The following is a 20,250-nucleotide window of genomic DNA, read 5'->3' on the forward strand; positions in this document are numbered from 1 at the left end:
CAGTGTTTCACCTGGAGAATCCCATGGACTGAGGAGCCTGGAGGGGCTGTAGTCCATGGGTTTGAAGAGTTGGATACGACTAAGCGCCGAACACTTTCAATTTCACTTTCTAGCCCCTGGTGGTGGACTGGCAGCTAGGATTCTCAGTTTTTTATCCAGGCTTCCCAGATTTGATTCCTGGGCAGGGAACTAAGATCTCTCTTCAGGACCACTCACTGTTTCTTTCTGAAATCATATCTACAGGAGCCAGGCAAACAGGAGCCATTATCAAGCCCATTTCATCAGTACAAACAACAACTTTAAACAGTTGATAGCATCATGTGATTTCCTGTTTCGGTGGAAGGTCAAAAGTAGACAGGAACTGACCTGGGAAATGATATTTAAGTAAATAAATAATTCTCTTCTAGAAAATATTGCTATTTAGTTCTCTGAAAACTTTCAAATTTATTAATGACTAGAATGTCAAATCCTAATTAAATACTGCAATTTTCAATATAAAAAACCAAACCTGTTACTCTATAAATGAACTCATATAGACCACCAAGATATACTAAATATAGAAAATAGCACTTTTGTCCTTGTTCACACTGTGTACATGAAACAAACATATCCTGAAAGACATAAAATATCCTATCACTTTTACGAAAACAGAGCAATAGTTTTAAAATACTGAAGATGAGGAGAAAAGGCCTCACAGCATTCAGTTTTTCAAAGTCTGCAATACAAATACATAAAAAAACACTTTCTTATATCCAGCAACTTTAGTCCCAAAGAAAAAACTGTTGTTCTTTTCAAGAAATGGGTCTTCTTGAGTTATAAACCTTGACACCATTTTGCATTGAAGATCGAGCATATTTTGTGAGCAGTGCACCAACGGTTTGCTTCTCTCCGCACAAATCTCTGTGGGAACAGTAAGAAAATTAATGAACAAAATAAAACAGACAAAAAAATGAACATCATAAATAGTCTAGGGAGCATAACATGATATTCACGGCACTAGTTCTTTCCCTCTCTCTCCCGTAAGTCCACCTTTCCAACAAACATGTGGGAGAGATAAGAGTGGAGAGAGGCTACGAAGCCATAGCTGAACTAGATACATCACACCTATGTATCATCTCCAGCCTTCACGGTGAGAGTCTGAGTCGTGTATTATTCAACCCCATGTGAGATATGAGACAACGGAGGCTGGGTAAAGAGAAGAGAGAGGCCCCAAGAGATATGGGACACAGGCAGGAAGTGGTAGGGTTTGTTAGTGGATTCTGGGAGAAGGAAATGGCAACCCACTCCAGTACTCTTGCCTGGAGAATCCTGTGGACAGAGGAGCCTGGTGGGCTGCCATCCATGGAGTCGCACAGAGTTGGACACGACTGAAGCAACTTAGCATGCATGCATGCGTTGGAGAAGGAACTGGCAACCCACTCCAGTGTTCTTGCCTGGAGAATCCCAGGGACAGAGGAGCCTGGTGGGCTGCCGTCCATGGGGTCGCACAGAGTCAGACACGACTGAAGCGACTTGGCAGCAGCAGCAGCAGCAGCAGTGGATTTGGGGTCAGTCTTACAAGTAGTGACTTCAGGGTGAACTTGTTCTTATGAATTCTGACTTCTCCCAAAATGTTAAACTTCTCCCAAAATGCTAAGGCAGCAGGAAAAAAGAAGGTGGCCATCAGAGAGGGGTGGTTGCCTTACAGTCACAGAAGGGTACACAGCAGACTGTTCCTCTGAGTTGCAGTTTGCAAGAAGAGCAGAGAAGTGATTCTAGACACAGCAGAAAGGAAGAGAGAAGACACATCCCCCACCAGCCAGATCAGTACTTATGGAGAACGGGAAGAGGAGAGCCAGCCAGGAGTTGAGAGTGCTGGGAAGGAAGCAGTCATCAGGAAGACTCAAAACACAAAGCGGAAACCCTCTGCTCCCTGTTAGAAAAGAACCCTCAAAATCCATTTGTAATAAAGTACTTACTGAATATATGGAGCAATATCTTCTTCTGTCCACTTCTCTCTCAGAGAGAACAGACTACTGAACCGTTCCTGATCCCCCTCAGGCAAGTCTTCCACTTTCAGCAGAAATATGATTTCTGGTCTTGACTGTCTATCTACCAAGGCCAAACCCTGTAAGAAATGAGAAAAAGGAGCGCTCAAGTAATGGTTTAATGTTAAAAAAAATAAAAAGTGACTCATTCTCTTACCTTACGTTGAGCTTAGCCCGAGGTATTTAAAACCTCAGCATCACGGAGCTGAGGAGCTTACGATAGCCTTTTTCATAAAGAGCGCCTCTGAGCAGTCACTTCCCTTCCCTTCTCGAATCTGGCTTTTACCACCACCAGTTTAGTGAAAAGGCTCTGGTTCTAAAGCTCACCGTGAACGGTCGTTACCAAGCCCACGGGCCCTTTATTGGATTCATCTCACTAGCCCCCTTAACTTCGCTAGTATTGATCACCTCTTCTTCAAGCCTGCATCACGATTTCATGCCTTTTCTCCTGAACTGATGTAATTCCCTGGGCCCCTAGACCACCCCTCTAACTGTTTTGCTGTCACTGGCCTGGGTAAGCTCCTCTAAACCTGTGACTCCCTCCACCACTTACTTACTTGCTAATGACTAATATTTGAACTTCACCCCAAATTCTTCACACAAGCACCAGGCCTCTTTAGCTGAACTTATCTATGAACTCATTGTGTCTGCTGCCCAAACCTGCTCTAAGTCCCAGTATCCCAGGAAACCCAGGAAGTGAAAGTCTCAGTCATGTCCGACTCTGTGACGCCATGGACTCTACAGTCCGTGGGATTCTCCAGGCCAGAATCCTGGCGTGTGTAGCCATTCCCTTCTCCAGGGGATCTTCCCGAGCCAGGGATCGAACCCAGGTCTCCCGCATTGCAGGCGGATTCTGTACCAGCTGAGCCACCAGGGAGGCCCAAGGGAAACCTAGGCATCAACCTAACTGTAAATGGGCCCAAGCGATCTTACTGGTGACGAATGTCCTAAAACTAGACTGTGGTGGCTGGAAACCCATTAAATGTACTACAAATCCTTTACAAACAGGCAACTGTGATATGTAAATCATACTTCAATTAAGTGGGGTTTGTGGGTTTTTTGTTTTGTTTTTTTAAAGGATTTTTGTGATGCATTGAATGTAGAGTGCACCCCTAAGGCAGGAAAATAAATTGTCTCCAACTTCAGTTCCAATACAGGCTTCATCTCACCTCGTAACCTGCTGAGTTATGGAGGTAATCACGTCACCACCTTACCTGAAGCTGATCAAGCCTCGTTGTCATTCCTTCGGGAACACTCTGTTGCCATACCTCCTGAAACTCAGCGAGGTTGAATTTCACTGCGTTCTGAAGTAGCATCTGTGCTGTGGCTCTGCATATCTTATCTGCACTCAGTTCAAAATAAACTTCGCCTAAGGAAAGGGCAGCAGATGGTGCCACACTGTCTTCTGAATTATACCACTGTCTGCTTTCCCTCAGTGCAAATTCACAGAAGGAAGCACACGCAACTCATCTCCCATCCCCCCATGGATATCTTAGTTTTAACAGGAAGACACTTCAAAGGCAGGCCAAGTTTAACACACCACGAGTTACAACACCCGTTAAAATATCCTCCCAATCTTACCTTCCTCTGTGTATTTCTTTCCATAACATCTAAGACAGTGTTCAATCATTTCCCTGAAAAGTTTTAAACACTTATTTGAAAAGTTTTCACAATTTTATGCATTAGCTTTCAAACACTATTGCTAACTATAGACTAAGATATAAATCTGAAATACTGGGACTCCCCTGGAGCACAGGTTTGATTCCTGGTCAGGGAACTAAGATCCCACAGGCTATGTGGTGCAGCCAAGAAACTTTAAAAAATAAAAACTAAAATATACTGGAAAGCTACGATGTGCCAGGCCCCATGTTAAATATTTTTATACAAATCATGTGAGCATACATTTATTATCAAATAACGTATTTAATTATTTCTTTATATTTTTAATGGCAGGAAAAAAAATGACATTTATTCTCCTCAGTGACCAAAATTCCCAAGTCCTTTTTAGTTGTATATTTTTCAGATTTCTATACGATATTAAAATATAGTCTATGCCCTGAGTTTAGTCCTACCCTGGATAATAATTTTCTTTCCCTTAAAATCTGGATGGATGGGGAATAAATACTTACTCTGGTTCCAATGGCCCAAGTTCCTGAAGGCACGTATTCAAAGGAACTTTGCTAAAAGACCAAGATTCAGAATCCACAAGCTGAGTTACATGATTCAGAAGTTTCATCTCATAATCAAATTCGAGAATCCTCCAATAACCTATAAATTCCCAAAGTTACATTTACTAAAGAACATTCATTTTAAACAAATTTAATGTAAACAAATGAATTGACTGATAGGACTCATACAGTAGCAGTATACTCTTGCCCACTGCAAAAAAGAGACCTGATAAGTCTTAACTTTCTTTAAAAACAATGCTTCTGTTTCAGCTTCTCTCCCAATCATTGCAAACTGTGTCAAGGGAGGTCAGGTGGTTTTTAAAGAGTACTTTGCACATAACCAACATTTTGACTTTTTTTCCAAGTGCTTTAATCCTCAATTATCTCATAATAATCTTGTTGTTCTAAATGGAAATGGGAAACCGGTAGCTGGTCCAATCGTTTTCTTAGAGGGTCACACAAAGGAGCTCAGGTCGCGGGCCGGATGCTCCACACGGTGACCTCTGCAGCAGGGCACTGTTGTGGTTACGCCCTCCCGCCAGCCACCTTGGAGAGCCGTTCTCGTGCTCATGAAGAAGTCCATTCAAGGACTATCCTGGTGGTGCAGTTGTCAGGAATATGCCGTGCAATGCAGGGGATGTGGGCTGGATCACCAGTCGGGGAACTAAGATCCCGCATGCTGAGAAGCAACTAAGCCTGCACCCAATGAGAGTGCCCGTGGGCGCCAAGTGCTGAGGCCCGAGCAGCACAGCTGGAAAATCAGTGCACCACAGCGAAGGATCCCGTAAGACGCAGTGAAGACCCACACACCGCAAGCAACTAAGATGCCAGGCAGCCAAATGAAAGAATAAATATGTTTTTAAAAAAGAAGTCTAGTTCATTCACAAGATAACAGACTCAGGTACGATGTGGACCAGCAGCAAAACAAAGGCTGGGTGTCCAGATATATATTCCCAATCCTGTGAAAGAGGATGAAATGCCAGCTTATAACCAAAGGCACTGCCACCATCTCTGGAGAAACAAATCAAGTGCACACCCATCATTTCCATGGGAGAATGTTCCTGTTCTTATTCTGAGTAAAAGCAACGTTAAAACATGGAGCGTGTGATGCAAAACTGAAAAAGAAAAGTAGGAAAAAATCTAGGCGTACCCCCCACCACGCACACACCAAAATATCATCCATTCCCATGCAATACACAAAAAGTGCAGAGGGCTGCATTAAATCCATTCTCCTATTCTTAACCTTAATATTGATGGTATCCCTATACCATAGCAATTAGAAACACATGGCATCCCTATACCATAGTAATTAGAAACAGGCCTCCACAATTAAAAACTCAAGGAACCACAACAAAGAAGTTAGTGCTTCCAGTTAGTTCTAAAGTCATGTGCAGCTGCTTTGCTCAGCAGAATTGACCACAGAAGCTAATCTTGCTTGGAAGACTGGGAGTATATTGAAAAGGGCATCCACCAAACCATGCCAATTTCCTCCTTCCTAACACATGGGTGCAGAACTAAGCTGCTTCTCTGGGTAAGTTTGAGAGGGCTGAGAAACGCACACAAACAGCTACTCAAGTGTTAATGTAGGCCCAGATGCGGCAGGTGGGGAGGGCAGGGGTTGGGCGGAAGCTCCCACTCCACCACTCTGGACCAGAAGAAAGTCAAAAAGCCCTGAAGAAGATTCTGCTGGGCTACTCCATCAATCTCTCGCTGCTACTGCTTTTACACAGGCTTATTATACGAACTACTTCACACTCATTCAGAAGCATGTTGAGTGATCGCAAGAATAAACAGAGCTTCCCAGCAGTTTGGAAAGTCAATGAGTTAATTCTGAACCAGGAGTTCGAGCCCCTGGTTTGATGCCTCCTCCTGTCACTATCTCGCCGTGGGGCCCGGGACCACTCTGTTTCCCTTCCCAGGCCTTGGTTTCCTCACCTATTAAAGACAAGGAAGGGAACAGATTCCTGATATCTGAGACCTTTCCTGATCAAATGAGGTGCTTCTGTTACCATGTACTCCAACGGAAAAGGCCTGTAAGGAGTGAACCAAGTCACTGGTCAGAGACTGACATCCTTGTTAGAGGTGATCACGTGCAGTCTCTACCCCACCCCCCAAAACACAAACATCGTCATCTCTGAGGCCAGAAGAGGACGCAATAAACAGAGGGGATGCACAAAGCCTCTCTCGCAGATGACGCCCAGTCCCGCCACTACTGATAACAGTAAGCGACGCTACCTCCAATCTCACAGGCGTTGAGAACTTGTAACTGGGTCATTATCTCTTCCTCACTTGCCTGAATTTGATCAAGCAAATCTCCAGTCGTATACTGAAACAAACAAAAAAAACGCATTTTAGGACAAAGAAATTTTTTCAGACTTTTTGAATTTTGTGGGAATAAATACATAGGGACAGATAAGGCAATATTTATAGCTTAATTTTTTTAGTTAATGTGTAATGATAACTAGACAAAATCAGAGACTATCTTAGAAGAAAACAAAGCAAATCTTTGTGATGCTGAATGTGGCAATCATTTCAGATATGATGCTGAAAACACAAGCAATAAAATGGAAACACATCACGTGGACGTCATCAAAATGAAAACTTCTGTCCTTTTACTTGCCACAATTTTTTTAAAAAAGTCAAGAAAGTGAAATGATAACTCAGAAAATAGAAGAAAACATTTGCAAATTCGATCTGTCAAAGAGCTTGTGTTTAGATTACATAGAAAACTCTCCAACAATTTAATAATACAGTAATCCAATTGAAAATTGGCAAAGGGGTTTCTGTACAAACAAAGCCCATATAGAGTGACCACAGGACCCATCAATTTCACTCGTGTGTGTGTGTACATCTCCAAGAAAAATTAAAACACAGGTCCACCAGACACTTGTACATGAATGTTCACAGCAGTGTTATTCACAATTAGCAAGTAATCAACAACAATCAAAAAGTAGAAGCTACCCAAACGCTCATCAACTGATAAATGGACGCATAAAATACGGCACACCCATAAGACAGGGCACCGTTCAGCAACAAAAAGGGACGGATGGACCCTGAAAACAGCATGCTAGGTCAGAGATGCCTGCCAGAAGAGGCCACTCATCTGATTCTATTCATACAGAATGCCCACAAGCAGCCTAGGGCTGAGGGGAGAGAGGAGAGAAAGGCGGGAGTGAGAGAGGGAAAGGCGGGAGTGAGAGGTCAGGGCCGAGGGGAGAGAGAGAGAAAGGCGGGACCGAGAAAGAAAGGCCGGAGTGAGAGGTCAGGGCTGAGGGGAGAGAGAGAGAGAAAGGCGGGACCGAGAGGGAACAGCTAAGGGGTACAGAGTTTCCGTGGAGGGGTAATAAAAATATTCTAAACTTCATCAAGCTGATGATCACACAACTCTGTGAGTGTACTGAAAACTGCTGAATCACACACTTTAAAATAAGCAAATTGCTTGGTATATGAATCAGATCTCAATAAGGCAGTGACAAAGAAAAACGATCTATCAGTTGAACTTCTAATACAAATACGGTGGGAGGCGGTAGGGGGACAGAAGACATGAGATCGACAAAATATTGATAAACGGCCAACAGAGAGAACACGAGTCTTTCTGCTTTGGGGTATATTTGAAAGTTTCATAATATGAACTTTAAAAAGAATGTCACCATTAAATAATGCCATTATAACTCTATTTTTTAAATCCCAATTAAAAAAATGAAAATAATAGTCTTACTTTTAAGTGACTGGAATCCTTTTCCTTTTCACTGTCAGGCCCTTCATAGGTATTTTCCATCAAAAGTTTCTTTAACTTCTTTAGTTTAGGTCTACATCTTCTTAATTCCCAGTAGTTGTTAGAAAAACCAAAGATCTAGAGATTACAAATACATCATGATCTTTTAGGGCCCATTCTAAAAGAAAGCTTTACATAAAATTTCATCCAACACATCTGTCCTCCATTAGAAGCAAGAAAAGGGAGCCAAGGCATTCTGCTTTCTGCCGGGAAGGTGCTCATCCAGCCATCTGCTTGAGATGGCTGCCCATCTGCAGGTCACATCTGTTTAAATCTCAGTCAAGAAGACACTGCCAACATAATGAGAATGCATCATTAAGCTTCCACCGTCATCGTTGTTCAGTGGCTAAGTCACGTCCAACTCTTTGCAACCTCATGGACTGCAGCACGCCAGGCTTCCTTGTCCTTCATTATCTCCCGAAGTTTGCTCAAACTCATGTCCATTGAGTTGGTGATGCCATCCAACCATCTATTCCTGTTGCCCCCTCCTCCTGCCTTCCACATCTCACGTGTATTCTGGAAACTTAAAGAGTGTGCCCAGAAAAGAATGGCCAGCAAGGTGACATTCTGGAAACCAGGGAGAAACCACAGAGAAAGAGGTATTTAGGCGGAAAAATAGAAAGTAAAGAGGAGGCATCATCAGTCTTCAAATCGTGCACAGATGCTACAGGGAAGAGGCAGCAGTCTTGCCCTGTGTTGCTCATGACGCTAAAATTAAGCAGATGTGAAAAAAGAAAGACTTCTATTCAATGCAAGAGCTTCTGCTAGGTAGAACAGCAGCTAATTCCTTACTGGACTTGAGAAATACTTAGAGGCCTGTCACTCAAATCAGGCGACAGTGGCTAAATGGCGGGTAAATTGCTGCTATCCTTCTCTTCAATCTCCAGGATTTGCCCAATCAACACCAGCACTTAGTAGGCACTCAATAACCGTTTCACATGAAAGAAATGGAGAAAGGCGGAAACGGATTCTCTCTGGGATACACTGTAGCTTTAAGGCGGAAGGTCAGGGGGCGCGTCCACTCTCAAACCAGTAGAAGCCCTGACAGAGGAGACAAGGCCCAGAGCCTGGTGGAGAGCCGGGAGTCTAAGCGAAGCTCAAGGACCAAAACAGAAAGACTACTGAGCTCACGCGCAGCTCACAAAGGGGCTGGACCCAACACACAGATGCTGGTGTGCGCTTTTGTGTTGAGGGAGAAAAGGAAGTTTAGTACGGACTTTTAATTCATTGCCAACGTTGAAAAATAAGGAGATTTTGCCCCCTAAAACCTAAATTTTAAGCTTCACTTGGACAAAAGAAATCAGAAGGTCTATGGATTGGTCTACGCAATGCTGGGCTGCTTTCCCACAAGGCCAAGAAGCGCCTACCTACCTGCCTGAGGCCTGTGCACCCCAGTCTGTCACAGACCCCCATTCCCTATCACCCCTGAGCCTGGGCACCCACTGCCATTTATCAATGCCAGCCTGCTCTGCTCAGGTGCATTCTGGACCGAGCCTTTTTAAGCACCTGAAGTGCAACCCAGATTCTGAAACTCTGGCTAGCAGATCTCTGTTACGTTTTACTCCGTCCCAGAACACAGAACTCGGGTAAGAGGAGCTCAAAGGTACTCACGGATGTTTATATCCTCTCCAAAACACCCACAAGACAGGTACATGATGAAAAAAATCACATCTTTTCCAAAAGGATCAAAGTCAAAATTTCTAGCTCATCACAATCAAAGGCGTAACTACAAAAATCAAAGCACAATTTACTGGCAGCTCCTCTGTTCTAGCAACATCACGTGAACCACTCGGGCGTCCCAGTACTTTCCCCTAGTTCTATTCCAATTCTCTTTTTAGGAAGTGGTTGGTTTGAAGTTAATCTAATAGCATTAAGGTGCTTTGACTGTATATGTGTAACTACTGAGCCAGGATAGAAACTTTTGTTTGGTATCTGCCATCAATAGTCTCCAAAGTAATTAAGAATTTGTTATACATGGCTATGGATACTGATGAAGTAAACCAACTTCAAAGGTGAGAAACACACTTCCCTCAAAGACATACTTGTTCATTTCCCTACGTCACCTAATGCACTAGCTATAGTTTGAGGGAATCACCTTTCAAAACCTATCCACAGCAAAACTCCCTAAAAATAGGTACAACTTTTAGAATGAGTCACCTCATAGTAAATTTTCTATATTACAGAAAATGCTCAGTTTATCTGGGACTTAAATATCACACTGGGAAAATAAAAACAACTTTACATGACTCCAAACAAACAAAAATAATGCTGAGAAATTTCCAGCTGCATCAGAGACAATTTCAGATTCTCTGTGATTATGCATTTCACACCTCCAGTTTTGTCTCTTCTTTTTTTTTGGCCTCAAGCATGGGAGATCTTAGTTCTCCAACCAGGAACCGAACCCGAGGCACCTGCACTGGAGCACAGTCTTAACCACCAGGGAAGGTCCATACCTTGAGTTTTCAATTAAAGGCATGTTGTCTTTTTCAAATAAGTCAGGAAACAGAAGACAGTACCTCAGTGTGAATGATGTTACAGTGTGTTTCTTCCATCTTCAGCTGCTCTGGAATTTTACAACCGGGAATAAAAAGCAACATGTTGGAAGTGTCTGCTACTTTCAAGTCGTATGTTTTGTCTTCACTGCACAGAACGGCCTGCTCATCCTTATCACCACGAATCACTAGACTGCAGGAAAACAGGAAAAGAAAATACATGGTTTACTGAGACACCAATGGCCAGCCTCATTACACACAGTTCCAAAACCCTCTAGGTTTCTAGAATTTACAACGAAGTCTTGAGGCTATGTCTGGCCCCTCCTCTCACAGCCTCCCCCCTACCCCCCACAATAATGGGCTCCACAGGGCAAGGACTGGACCAACTGACTAAGGAAAAATAACTCCATACAGGCCAAAAAAACAAACAAACAAACAAACAAAGAGGCCAAATGCTAGCACATGGCATCTTTGTGTAAACCGCTGGGAAGAGTGTCTGTAACCTGCAGTCAAGATGTCACCACTTTCTAAAATCGCTATAGCAATACTTTTCAAACTTTTGAGTATGCATGTTAGGGAACCCTGTTAAAAAGCAGGTCAGGATGCAATTCATCTGGGATGGGATGCAAGATTCTGCATTACTAATAAGCTCCCTGACTAGGACTATGCTGCTGGCCGTGGCACCCACCCAAGTGGGCCTTCCTGTTTTGGCCTGAGCAACCCCTCACCATCAAACGAACACATCCTGGCCTAATCATCAAAGAAACTGGGACCTTGAGAAAAGAAGGCCGCAGTGCTGAAAGAAACATGTGCAATGGGTATGTTCACAAACTAAACGATGGCGCTGACAAGCGGTCACAGGTGGAAAAAAGTAAGAAGGAAGAGGGGAAGGTCAAAAGTGAGAAGGGGAAGAAGAAAAACAAATGACGGAGATACTGGAGATGGCAGAAACGGAGCTGACTCTAGCCGTCCTCCTCGCCTACATTTAATCCTCCTGAAACCAACTCACTTCTTTTAAATGAGTGATGAAAAACCGGAACTGAAAGACTGATTTTTGTTTTAGAAAAACTAATCCTTCATTTAAGTGAAAATACGGGGGTTTTGGGTTTTTTTTTAAGCTTTCTGGTGCTAACAACATTCAATAGTCCCAAGTACCTACTCTTAACGTGTACGTCCACACTGCACCATCTCTGCTTTCAAATATTTTGTTTGAAACAACCCCTTCCCTCACCCCCCCCCCAAAAAAATGTAACACACCTTTCCATTCTGGTTTTTGCCAGCTAGATTAACTATAACTGGACAAAGCAGGTGCTCACACCTGAAGTCTCTTCTCAAAGTCCTGCCAACTCAGCTGAGATGAAAACCCAGTGATGCTTCTGCCTCAGCTCCCTGAGAGACCCTTCACTGCTAGCATCTGAAGACTAGCCTATGACTATAATAAAGTTTGACGAGTAAAGCAAGAAAAGTGAAAGCCTAAAGGCAGCATAATTTAAAAAGAAAACAAATGTATTTATTTAGCGGCACCAGGTCTTAGCCGCAGCATGGGATCTAGCTCCCTCATCAGGGATCGAACCCCAGTCCCCTGCCTTGGAAGCACAGAGTCTTAGCCACTGGACCCCCAGGGAAGTCCCCCAATTTTTAAAAGCTTACAAGATAACAAAGGTGAAAGTCACTCTAGTTGTGTCCGACCCTTCTAGACTCCATGGCCTGTAGCCCACCAGGCTCCTCTGTCCATGGGGTTCTCCAGGCAAGAGTACTGGAGTGGGCTGCCATGCCCTCCTCCAGATCTTCCCAGCCCGGTCTCCTGCATTGCAGGCCGACTCTTTACCACCTGAGCCACAACTATATAATAAAATACAGGCGCCAACGGAACCGCAGTGCAGAAGAGAGTTAAACAAGAACGCCTAACTCCTCTTTTTCCGGGACTGCACAAAGTTGAGACAGAGAATGGACTTCTCCTGAATGTTTTTTAACCCATGGTCTTGCAGCAAATGTGTAGCGGACCTAGAATTAGAAAACAGCTTCAGATTCTCAGTACTGACCCCAAGCAAGTTTTTTTTTTTAAGGGCCTTCCACAATTACCTAATCTGTTAAAAAAAAAAAAAAAAGAAGTTTTAAACTTCCCCCAAAGTCCTGGCTACAACCTGGGTGAAATAAACCTAAGAAGAAGGCGAGAGGAACTCCGTAAATGTTGACACTACCGCCGGGCGTCACGGTAACACGCCGGCGCTCGGCCTGGGCGCGCGGTTCGGGAACACCCCTCGACTTCCGCGGAGCCGCTTCCGGACTCGCGCCCGCCCGCGGGGCTGCGAGGTCAGCGCGGCGGGGCCGCCCGCTGGGTGGGCCGGCCGCCCCGCTGGTCCCGGGCGAGGGGGCGCGCGGGCTCCTCTCTGGACTCCCCGCCCGCAGCCTCCGGCGCAGAGCGGGCTCCTCTCTGCGCGCCCCCCGGTCCCCTCTGCACCCCCTGGTGTCCGCCGACCTGCGCCCCCCGTCCCCGGGTCCCCTCTGCACCGCCCCCGTGTCCCCCCACCTGTGCCCCGCCTGCAGCCGCCCGCACAGCGCGGGCTCCAGCTCCAGCAGGCACACGTCGCCGGCGGCCGCGGGCCCGAAGCGCAGGCAGTGCGCGGCGGGCAGCAGCTCGGCCGCGTCCAGCTTGGCGGTCTGCAGTGTCGCGTCCACCTCGGCGCGGGTCCTCTCCATCGCCGCCGGCGGCCGGGGGGGCGACAGAGCCGAGCCCCGACGCGGGAAACGGCGCGGGAGAAGCGCGGCCTCTGCGGGCGGGCGGGGCCAGGGGCGGGGCCAGGGGCGGGGCCAGGGGCGGGCCAGGGGCGGGGCGGGGCCAGGGGCGGGGCGGGCGGGCGGGGCCAGGGGCGGGGCGGGCGGGCGGGGCCAGGGGCGGGGCGGGCGGGCGGGGCCAGGGGCGGGGCCAGGGGCGGGGCCAGGGGCGGGGCGAGGGGCGGGGCGGGGCGGGCGGGCGGGGCCAGGGGCGGGGCGGGGCGGGCGGGCGGGGCCAGGGGCGGGGCGGGGCGGGCGGGCGGGGCCAGGGGCGGGGCGGGGCGGCGGCTCACGCGCGCCCGGCGGCCGGGCGTCCTCGGGCGGGGCCGAGACCCCGGGGGCGGGGGGAGACTGGGCGGTCCGGCCCCGCCCCGCCCCTCCGCTGCGCCGCGGGCTCCGTTTCCTGCCGGGACCCGGCTCTCCTGGCGGTCGGCACAGCGGCGGGCGGGCCTTGACAGACGCGTTTTGGCCGCATCATCGCATGAATCTTTCAATACGTGAAGGGCTTCGCTGGTGGCTCAGCTGGTAAAGAATCCGCGTGCATTGCGAGAGATCTGGGTTCGATCGCTGGGTGGGGAAGAATCCCTGGAGAAGGGAAAGGCTGCCCACTCCAGTATTCTGGCCTGGAGAATTCCGTGGACTGTATAGTCCATGGGATCGCAAAGAGTCGGACATGCCTGAGCGACTCTCGCCGACCTAACCTTCCCCGCGTGCGCGCTGCCGCCCAGCCGGGCCGGACTCTGAGTGACCCGTGGACGGGCCCCAGGCCCCTCTGCCCACACTGCTCTGCTCTGGCCTCAGGTGGGCTCCCGATGCGCCTCTTGAGGACAGCAGACGTGACCTTCTCCGGGATGAAGAAGGCGAACATCTTCCATTGCTTGGGCGTTTCCGTTCTGTAAAAGAGCCCAGAGATTCGGCGATCCCTTGCGGGGGAACCAGGACTCTGCCCCAAGGCTGCGCTGTCGCTTCTGGGCTGTTCTCTCGTCTCTTCATCCGCTCCCACCCCCAGTTAGCACCTGTTGGAAAGGCCTCCCTGCCCAGGAGCTCCGCAGAGCCCTGCTCCATTTCGCCTTCCTCCACCACGGCCCGGTGCCGGTGGATCGGCTTTTCTACACGTCAGGCGAGCAGTTCGGTTTGGTAACGAGATCACCCAGCGAGAGAGGGATGTGCAGCTGAAAATTCGACTGAAGATGCCGCTGCTGCTGCTAAATCGCTTCAGTGGTGTCCGACTCTGTGAGACCCCATAGACGGCAGCCCCCCAGGCTCCTTCGTCCCTGGGATTCTCCAGGCAAGAATACTGGAGTGGGTTGCCGTTTCCTTCTCCCGACTGAAGATGAAACCTCACCAAATATTTGAGGCTGAAGCCTTTCAAGATATGCCTCCCTGGAGGAAAGAATTGCACGTGGTACGAGAAACAGAATAAAGTAACGTCTTGCAAAGCACATTACCTTGTATTTAGTTAAAAATCACCTCAGATAACGAAGTTATTATTCGTAGCAAGATTTATTTCATTCTGTGGGAGCTACAGTAGCTTAGATGTTTAACGTCACATCTTTTATTAATTAAACTTTTTAGGCTTTGCTTGTAGAACAGTTAAAAATTTCCCCACTAGATGGAGGTAATGTTTCATGTCACACAGAGTAGCCTGCTTTGCCATTTTGTTCTTTGCTTTAGAAAAGAGAGTAAATATCTATTAAATATTCACTGAGTCAAGCGCTCAGCTGTGTATCCCATACACATCATCTTCTACTATCCTGGAGGAGGGAAAGGCTGCCCACTCCAGTATTCTGGCCTGGAGAATTCCATGGACTGTATAGCCCAGAGCATCCCAAAGAATCGGACACGACTGAGCGACTTTCACGTCACTTCACCAACTTCATCCTTGCGATAATCTGATCAAAAATGGATTCTGATCACTTTCAGAATGTCTTTTCATTGTTGTTCAGTGCTAAGTCGTATCCGACTCTTTGGGACCCCGTGGACTGTAGCATGCCAGGCTCCCCTGTCCATTGTCTCCAGGAGCGTGCTCAAATTCATGTCCATTGAGTTGGTGATGCTATCCAAATAAAAGTAAAGTAAATAATTTTAAAAATAATAATAAATTCTGGTAATTTAAAAATACACAGTGTGGAGTTGTGAATTTTAGTTTCATCGGGGTCTTTATGAGGGCTAGAGCCTGGGAAGTAATCACTCAACATAAAGGAGGTGGGGAGAAGCCAGTTTATATATGATTTTTGGCCAGGAAATATGTGCAGTCAAGCATAGTTAATGTTAGCGTTAGTCGCTCAGTCGTGTCCGACTCTTTGTGACCCCGGGGACCGTAGCTGCCAGGCTCCTCTGTCCATGGAATTCTCCAGGCAAGAATAGTTGAGTGGGTAAGCCATTCTCTTCTCCAGGGAGTCTTCCCAACCTAGGAGTTGAACCCACGTCTCCTGCACTGGCAGACAGATTGTGAGCCGCCAAGAAAGCCTACAGTCTTGCATACATCTTGTTAAAAGACTTCTGCTGATCACAAAGAACACAAAGGTGTTTCAAGTTAATGATCTTAGTGCTTTTCTCCGTCTGGGAAGATGCAAGGGTCTGGGGTCACTGAAATCCTTCTGAGATGCGCATCTGACTATCCAAGGGCCTGCTCATCCAAAGCATAGATCGCCTCCTTGAGTTTTTTATCCTGAATTCCTTTCAGCTTGCCCTGGCCGTGGTCAACCACAGTGGGCTACGATTTAACCCATACAGAACAGGGTGGTAAGCAATGCTCTTTGTCTTCGCGATCTTAACTTGTGTCCACAGCCTCAAAGTCCTTATCAAGGCTCATAAGACCCTCTGCAATCTCCACACCACCCTCCTCACCCAGGTGCCCCTGCTGTTTCCTAAATTTAGAGGAAGCACTCCTGCCTCCGGCCTTTTTTGTTTTTAAATCAACTTTCTGTTAGTCCCTCTGCCGACACCTTGCAACCTCATGGACTGTAGCCCACCAGGCTCCTCAGCCCAGGGGATTTTCCAGGCAAGGATACTGGAGTGGTTTGTCATTGCCTTCTCCAGGGAAATTGACTTTATTGAGATATAATTTAAGTAAAATGAATTGCATCCATTTAAAGTGTATAAATTAACGATTTGACAAATTTACACACCGGTGAAACCACCATCACAACCGAAACGCACAGAACACTCTCAGTACCCCAGAAGTTCCCTTATGCCCACTGGAGAAAGGATGAGAAATATTTATTTAGTATTAACTTCTAATTACTTGGAGTTTGCTTTACTTTTCTTTTTCCATCTTCTTATAATTGATTTTAGGCCTCCTTTACTAATATACACACTTAAAACTATAAATTTTTCTCAAAGCTCTACTTTAGCTTTAGTATTATTGTACACATTTTGAAAAGTTAACTTTCGTTATCACACAGTTCGAAATATTTTCTAATTTTCTTTGTGATTACTTCTTTGACCTATGAACTATTTAGGAGTGCATTGTATTCCACATTGTATTTGTATATGTGATTTTCCAGGTGTTTATTCATTTTTGGTTTAATGTTGTATGGTATGGCTTATACATGGAGAACATACTCTATGTGATTTCAATCATTTTAATTTTATGGAGACTTATTTTATGGTTCAGCTGTGACCACCATGTTCCACCTCTTTTAACTCTTTCCTTCCTTTTCTGTCCTCCTGTGGATTTCTTGAAATCTTTAAAAACGAATTTCATTATAAGTTATGGAGGCCTGGCGTGCTGCGATTCATGGGGTTGCAAAGAGTTGGACATGACTGAGTAACTGAACTGAACTGAACTGATCTTTAAGCCCTTTCTCTTTGCATTTCTAAAGTAATTGTCATAGGGATTAAAATATGCATCCTTGAAAAGGGAACCTCCTGTGTTGTTGGTGGGAATGTAAATTGGTGCAGCCCCTATGGAAAACAATATGGAGGTTCCTTAAGAAATTAAAAGTAGAATTTCCCTAATGGTGAAGTGTTGTCTCAAGAAAATGGGAATACTTAGCTTTCCTAGTCCATGCTCACCAAAAGCCAGGAACACGCCCAATAAGGAGACAAACCACGCCCCTCCCCCCCTTCCCCGCCCGAAAATTTCCCAAAGGCTTTCTTGAGTGGCCCTTTTCCTGCAGAGACCCAGTATCATTTCACTTCATTTCAGTTCAGTCACTCAGTCTTGTCCGACCCTCTGTGACCCCATGGACTGCAGCACGCCAGGGCTCCCTGTCCATCACCAACCTCCAGGGCTTACTCAAACTCATGTCCATTGAGTCGGTGATGCCATCTAACCATCTCATCCTCTGTCGTCCCCTTCTCCTCCTGACTTCAATCTTTCTCAGCATCAGGGTCTTTTCCAAAGAGTCAGTTCTTCGCATCAGGTGGCCAAAGTATTGGAGTTTCAGCTTCAACATCAGTCCTCCTGTTGCAGAAACCAGTACTCGAGAAACCAAGCACCACATTCGGAGAGTTGGAGAACTCAGGCTTATTACAACGGTGGGACCAGAGGAGTCAATACTCTAAGCTCTGAGCCCCGAACAAAGGGGTTACAGAGTTTCTATAGACAGACTGTAGTGGGCAACACTAGCTGTTAATAGGCTGGTTTAAACTGAGAGGTTTTGTGCTCCTGCAAACAGTGGTCAAGATGGGGAGGAGGATGCCTGGTCTGGACAAGCACGATTAAGCAGGTTTGCAGGGGCTGGGTGACTGCAAAGAGCAGGACAAGGGTGAGTGAGATAAACTCCAGTTCCTAGTATTGCAAGTCCCCACTTTCTGAGACTATGTGACCTACGTGACCCAGACTTTGCAAGGGGAGGGTGAGTTATAGAAGCAGAAGGAGGTAAAATTTTAACTTTTCCTCTTCACTTCCAATGAATATGCAGGACTGATTTCCCTTAGGATGGACTGGTTGGATCTCCTTGCAGCCCAAGGGACTCTCAAGAGTCTTCTCTAACACCACAGTTCAGAAACATCCCTTCTTCAGTGCTCAGCTTTCTTTATAGTCCAACTCTCACATGCGTACGTGACTACTGGAAGAACCACAGCTTTTTGCCAGCAAATGTGGACGTTTGTTGGCAAGGTAATGTCTCTGCTTTTTAATATGCTGCCTAGGTTGGTCATAGCTTTTCTTCCAAAGAGTAAGAGTCTTTTAATTTCATGGGTGCGGTCACCATCTGCAGTGATTTTGGAGCCCAGGAAAATAAAGTCAGCGACTGTTTCCACTGTTTCCCCATCTATTTCCCATGAAGTGATGGGACCGGATGCCATGATCTTAGTTTTCTGAATGTTGAGTTTTAAGCCAACTGTTTCACTCTCCTCTTTCACTTTCATCAAGAGGCTCTTTAGTTCTTCTTCACTTTCTGCCATAAGGGTGGTGTCATCTGCATATCTGAGGTTATTGATATTTTTCCTGGCAATCTTGATTCCAGCTAGTGCTTCATCCAGACCAGTGTTTCTCATGATGTACTCTGCATAGAAGTTAAATAAGCATGGTGACAATATACAGCCTTGAAATACTCCTTTTCCTATTTGGAACCAGTCTGTTGTTCCATGTCCAGTTCTAACTGTTGGTTCTTGAGCTGAGTACAGATTTCTCAGGAGGTAGGTCAGGTCGTCTGATATTCTCATCTCTTTAAGAATTTTCCAGTTTGTTGTAATCCACGCAGTCAAAGGCTTTGGCATAGTCAATAAAGCAAAAGTAGATGTTTTTCTGGAAATCTCTCGCTTTTTTGATGATCCGGTGGATGTTGGCCATTTGATCTCTGGTTCCTCTGAATCCAGCTTGAACATCTGGAAGTTCACGGTTCACGTATTGCTGAAGCCTGGCTTGGAGAATTTTGAGCATCACTTTACTAGCATGTGAGATGAGTGCAATTGTGCAGTAGTCTGAACATTATTTAGCATTGCCTTTCTTTGGGATTGGAATGAAAACTGACCTTTTCCAGTCCTGTGGCCACTGCTGAGTTTTCCAAATTTGCTGGCATATTGAGTGCAGCACTTTCACAGCATCATCTTTCAGGATTTGAAAAAGCTCAACTGGAATTCCATCACCTCCACTAGCTTTGTTCATAGTGATGCTTTCTAAGGCCCACTTGACTCCACATTGTATGTCTGGCTCTAGATGAGTGATCACACCATCATGATTATCTGTGTCATGAAGATCTTTTTTGTACAGTTCTTCCGTGTATTCTTGCCACCTCTTCTGAATATGTTCTGCTTCTGTTAGGTCCAGACCATTTCTGTCCTTTATCGAGCCCATCTTTGCATGAAATGTTCCCTTGGTATCTCTAATTTTCTTGAAGAGATCTCTAGTCTTTCCCATTCTGTTGTTTTCCTCTATTTCTTTGCATTAATCTCTGAGGAAGGCTTTCTTATCTCTCCTTGCTATTCTTTGGAACTCTGCATTCAAACAGGCATATGTTTCCTTTTCTCTTTTGCCTTTCACTTCTCTTCTCAGCTGTTTGTCAAGCCTCCCCAGACAGCCATTTTGCCGTTTTGCATTTCTTTTCCATGGGGATGGTCTTGCTCCCTGCCTTCTGTACAGTGTCACGAACCTCCGTGCATAGTTCATCAGGCACTCTGCCTATCAGATCTAGCCCCTTGAATCTAGTTGTCACTACCGCTGTATAACCATGAGGGATTTGGTTGCAGTCTCTCTGAGTGGTCTGGTGTCCTTTCGTGTTGTTGCAAAGGAGTGCCACGCGGTGGCAGCATATCCCGAAGTCGAGCCTTTCTGCCTCAAGCTCAGGAACTCGGGGATGAGCTGCGCCGAGGCAGGAGGACCGCAAATTTAAGACAATGTTTTATTTCTACCAGTAGAAAAAGGTGGCAAAAATATTCAAACTAGTGTGAATGATGAACACATCAAAATTTAATTTTCTTCTATTTTTACATTTAACTTTTAAAAACAAGTTCCCTTCTTTATAGCTTCCCTGGTGGCTCAGAGGATAAAGCGTCTGCCCGCAATGCGGGAGACCCGAGTTCCATCCCTGGGTCGGGAAGATCCCCTGGAGGAGGAAATGGCA

At 46.1% G+C, this 20,250-nt stretch overlaps 1 protein-coding gene across 1 annotated transcript; it reads right to left on the bottom strand.

The window, feature by feature from the left end:
* Positions 1-620: 620 nt before the first annotated feature.
* Positions 621-13,162, bottom strand: DSCC1 (DNA replication and sister chromatid cohesion 1). The gene is made up of 9 exons (XM_052651923.1): positions 12,993-13,162; positions 10,487-10,655; positions 7,914-8,048; positions 6,431-6,521; positions 4,157-4,295; positions 3,609-3,661; positions 3,242-3,396; positions 1,959-2,107; positions 621-900 (listed from the first exon to the last, which is right to left on the bottom strand). Exons 1-9 carry the CDS (start codon positions 13,160-13,162, stop codon positions 792-794), a joined length of 1,170 nt encoding a protein of 389 aa, XP_052507883.1. The 3' UTR covers positions 621-791.
* Between the last annotated feature and the right edge of the window lie 7,088 nt (positions 13,163-20,250).

The sequence above is a fragment of the Budorcas taxicolor genome, chromosome 14 (assembly GCF_023091745.1).
Source record: "Budorcas taxicolor isolate Tak-1 chromosome 14, Takin1.1, whole genome shotgun sequence".
Lineage (NCBI taxonomy): Eukaryota > Metazoa > Chordata > Mammalia > Artiodactyla > Bovidae > Budorcas > Budorcas taxicolor.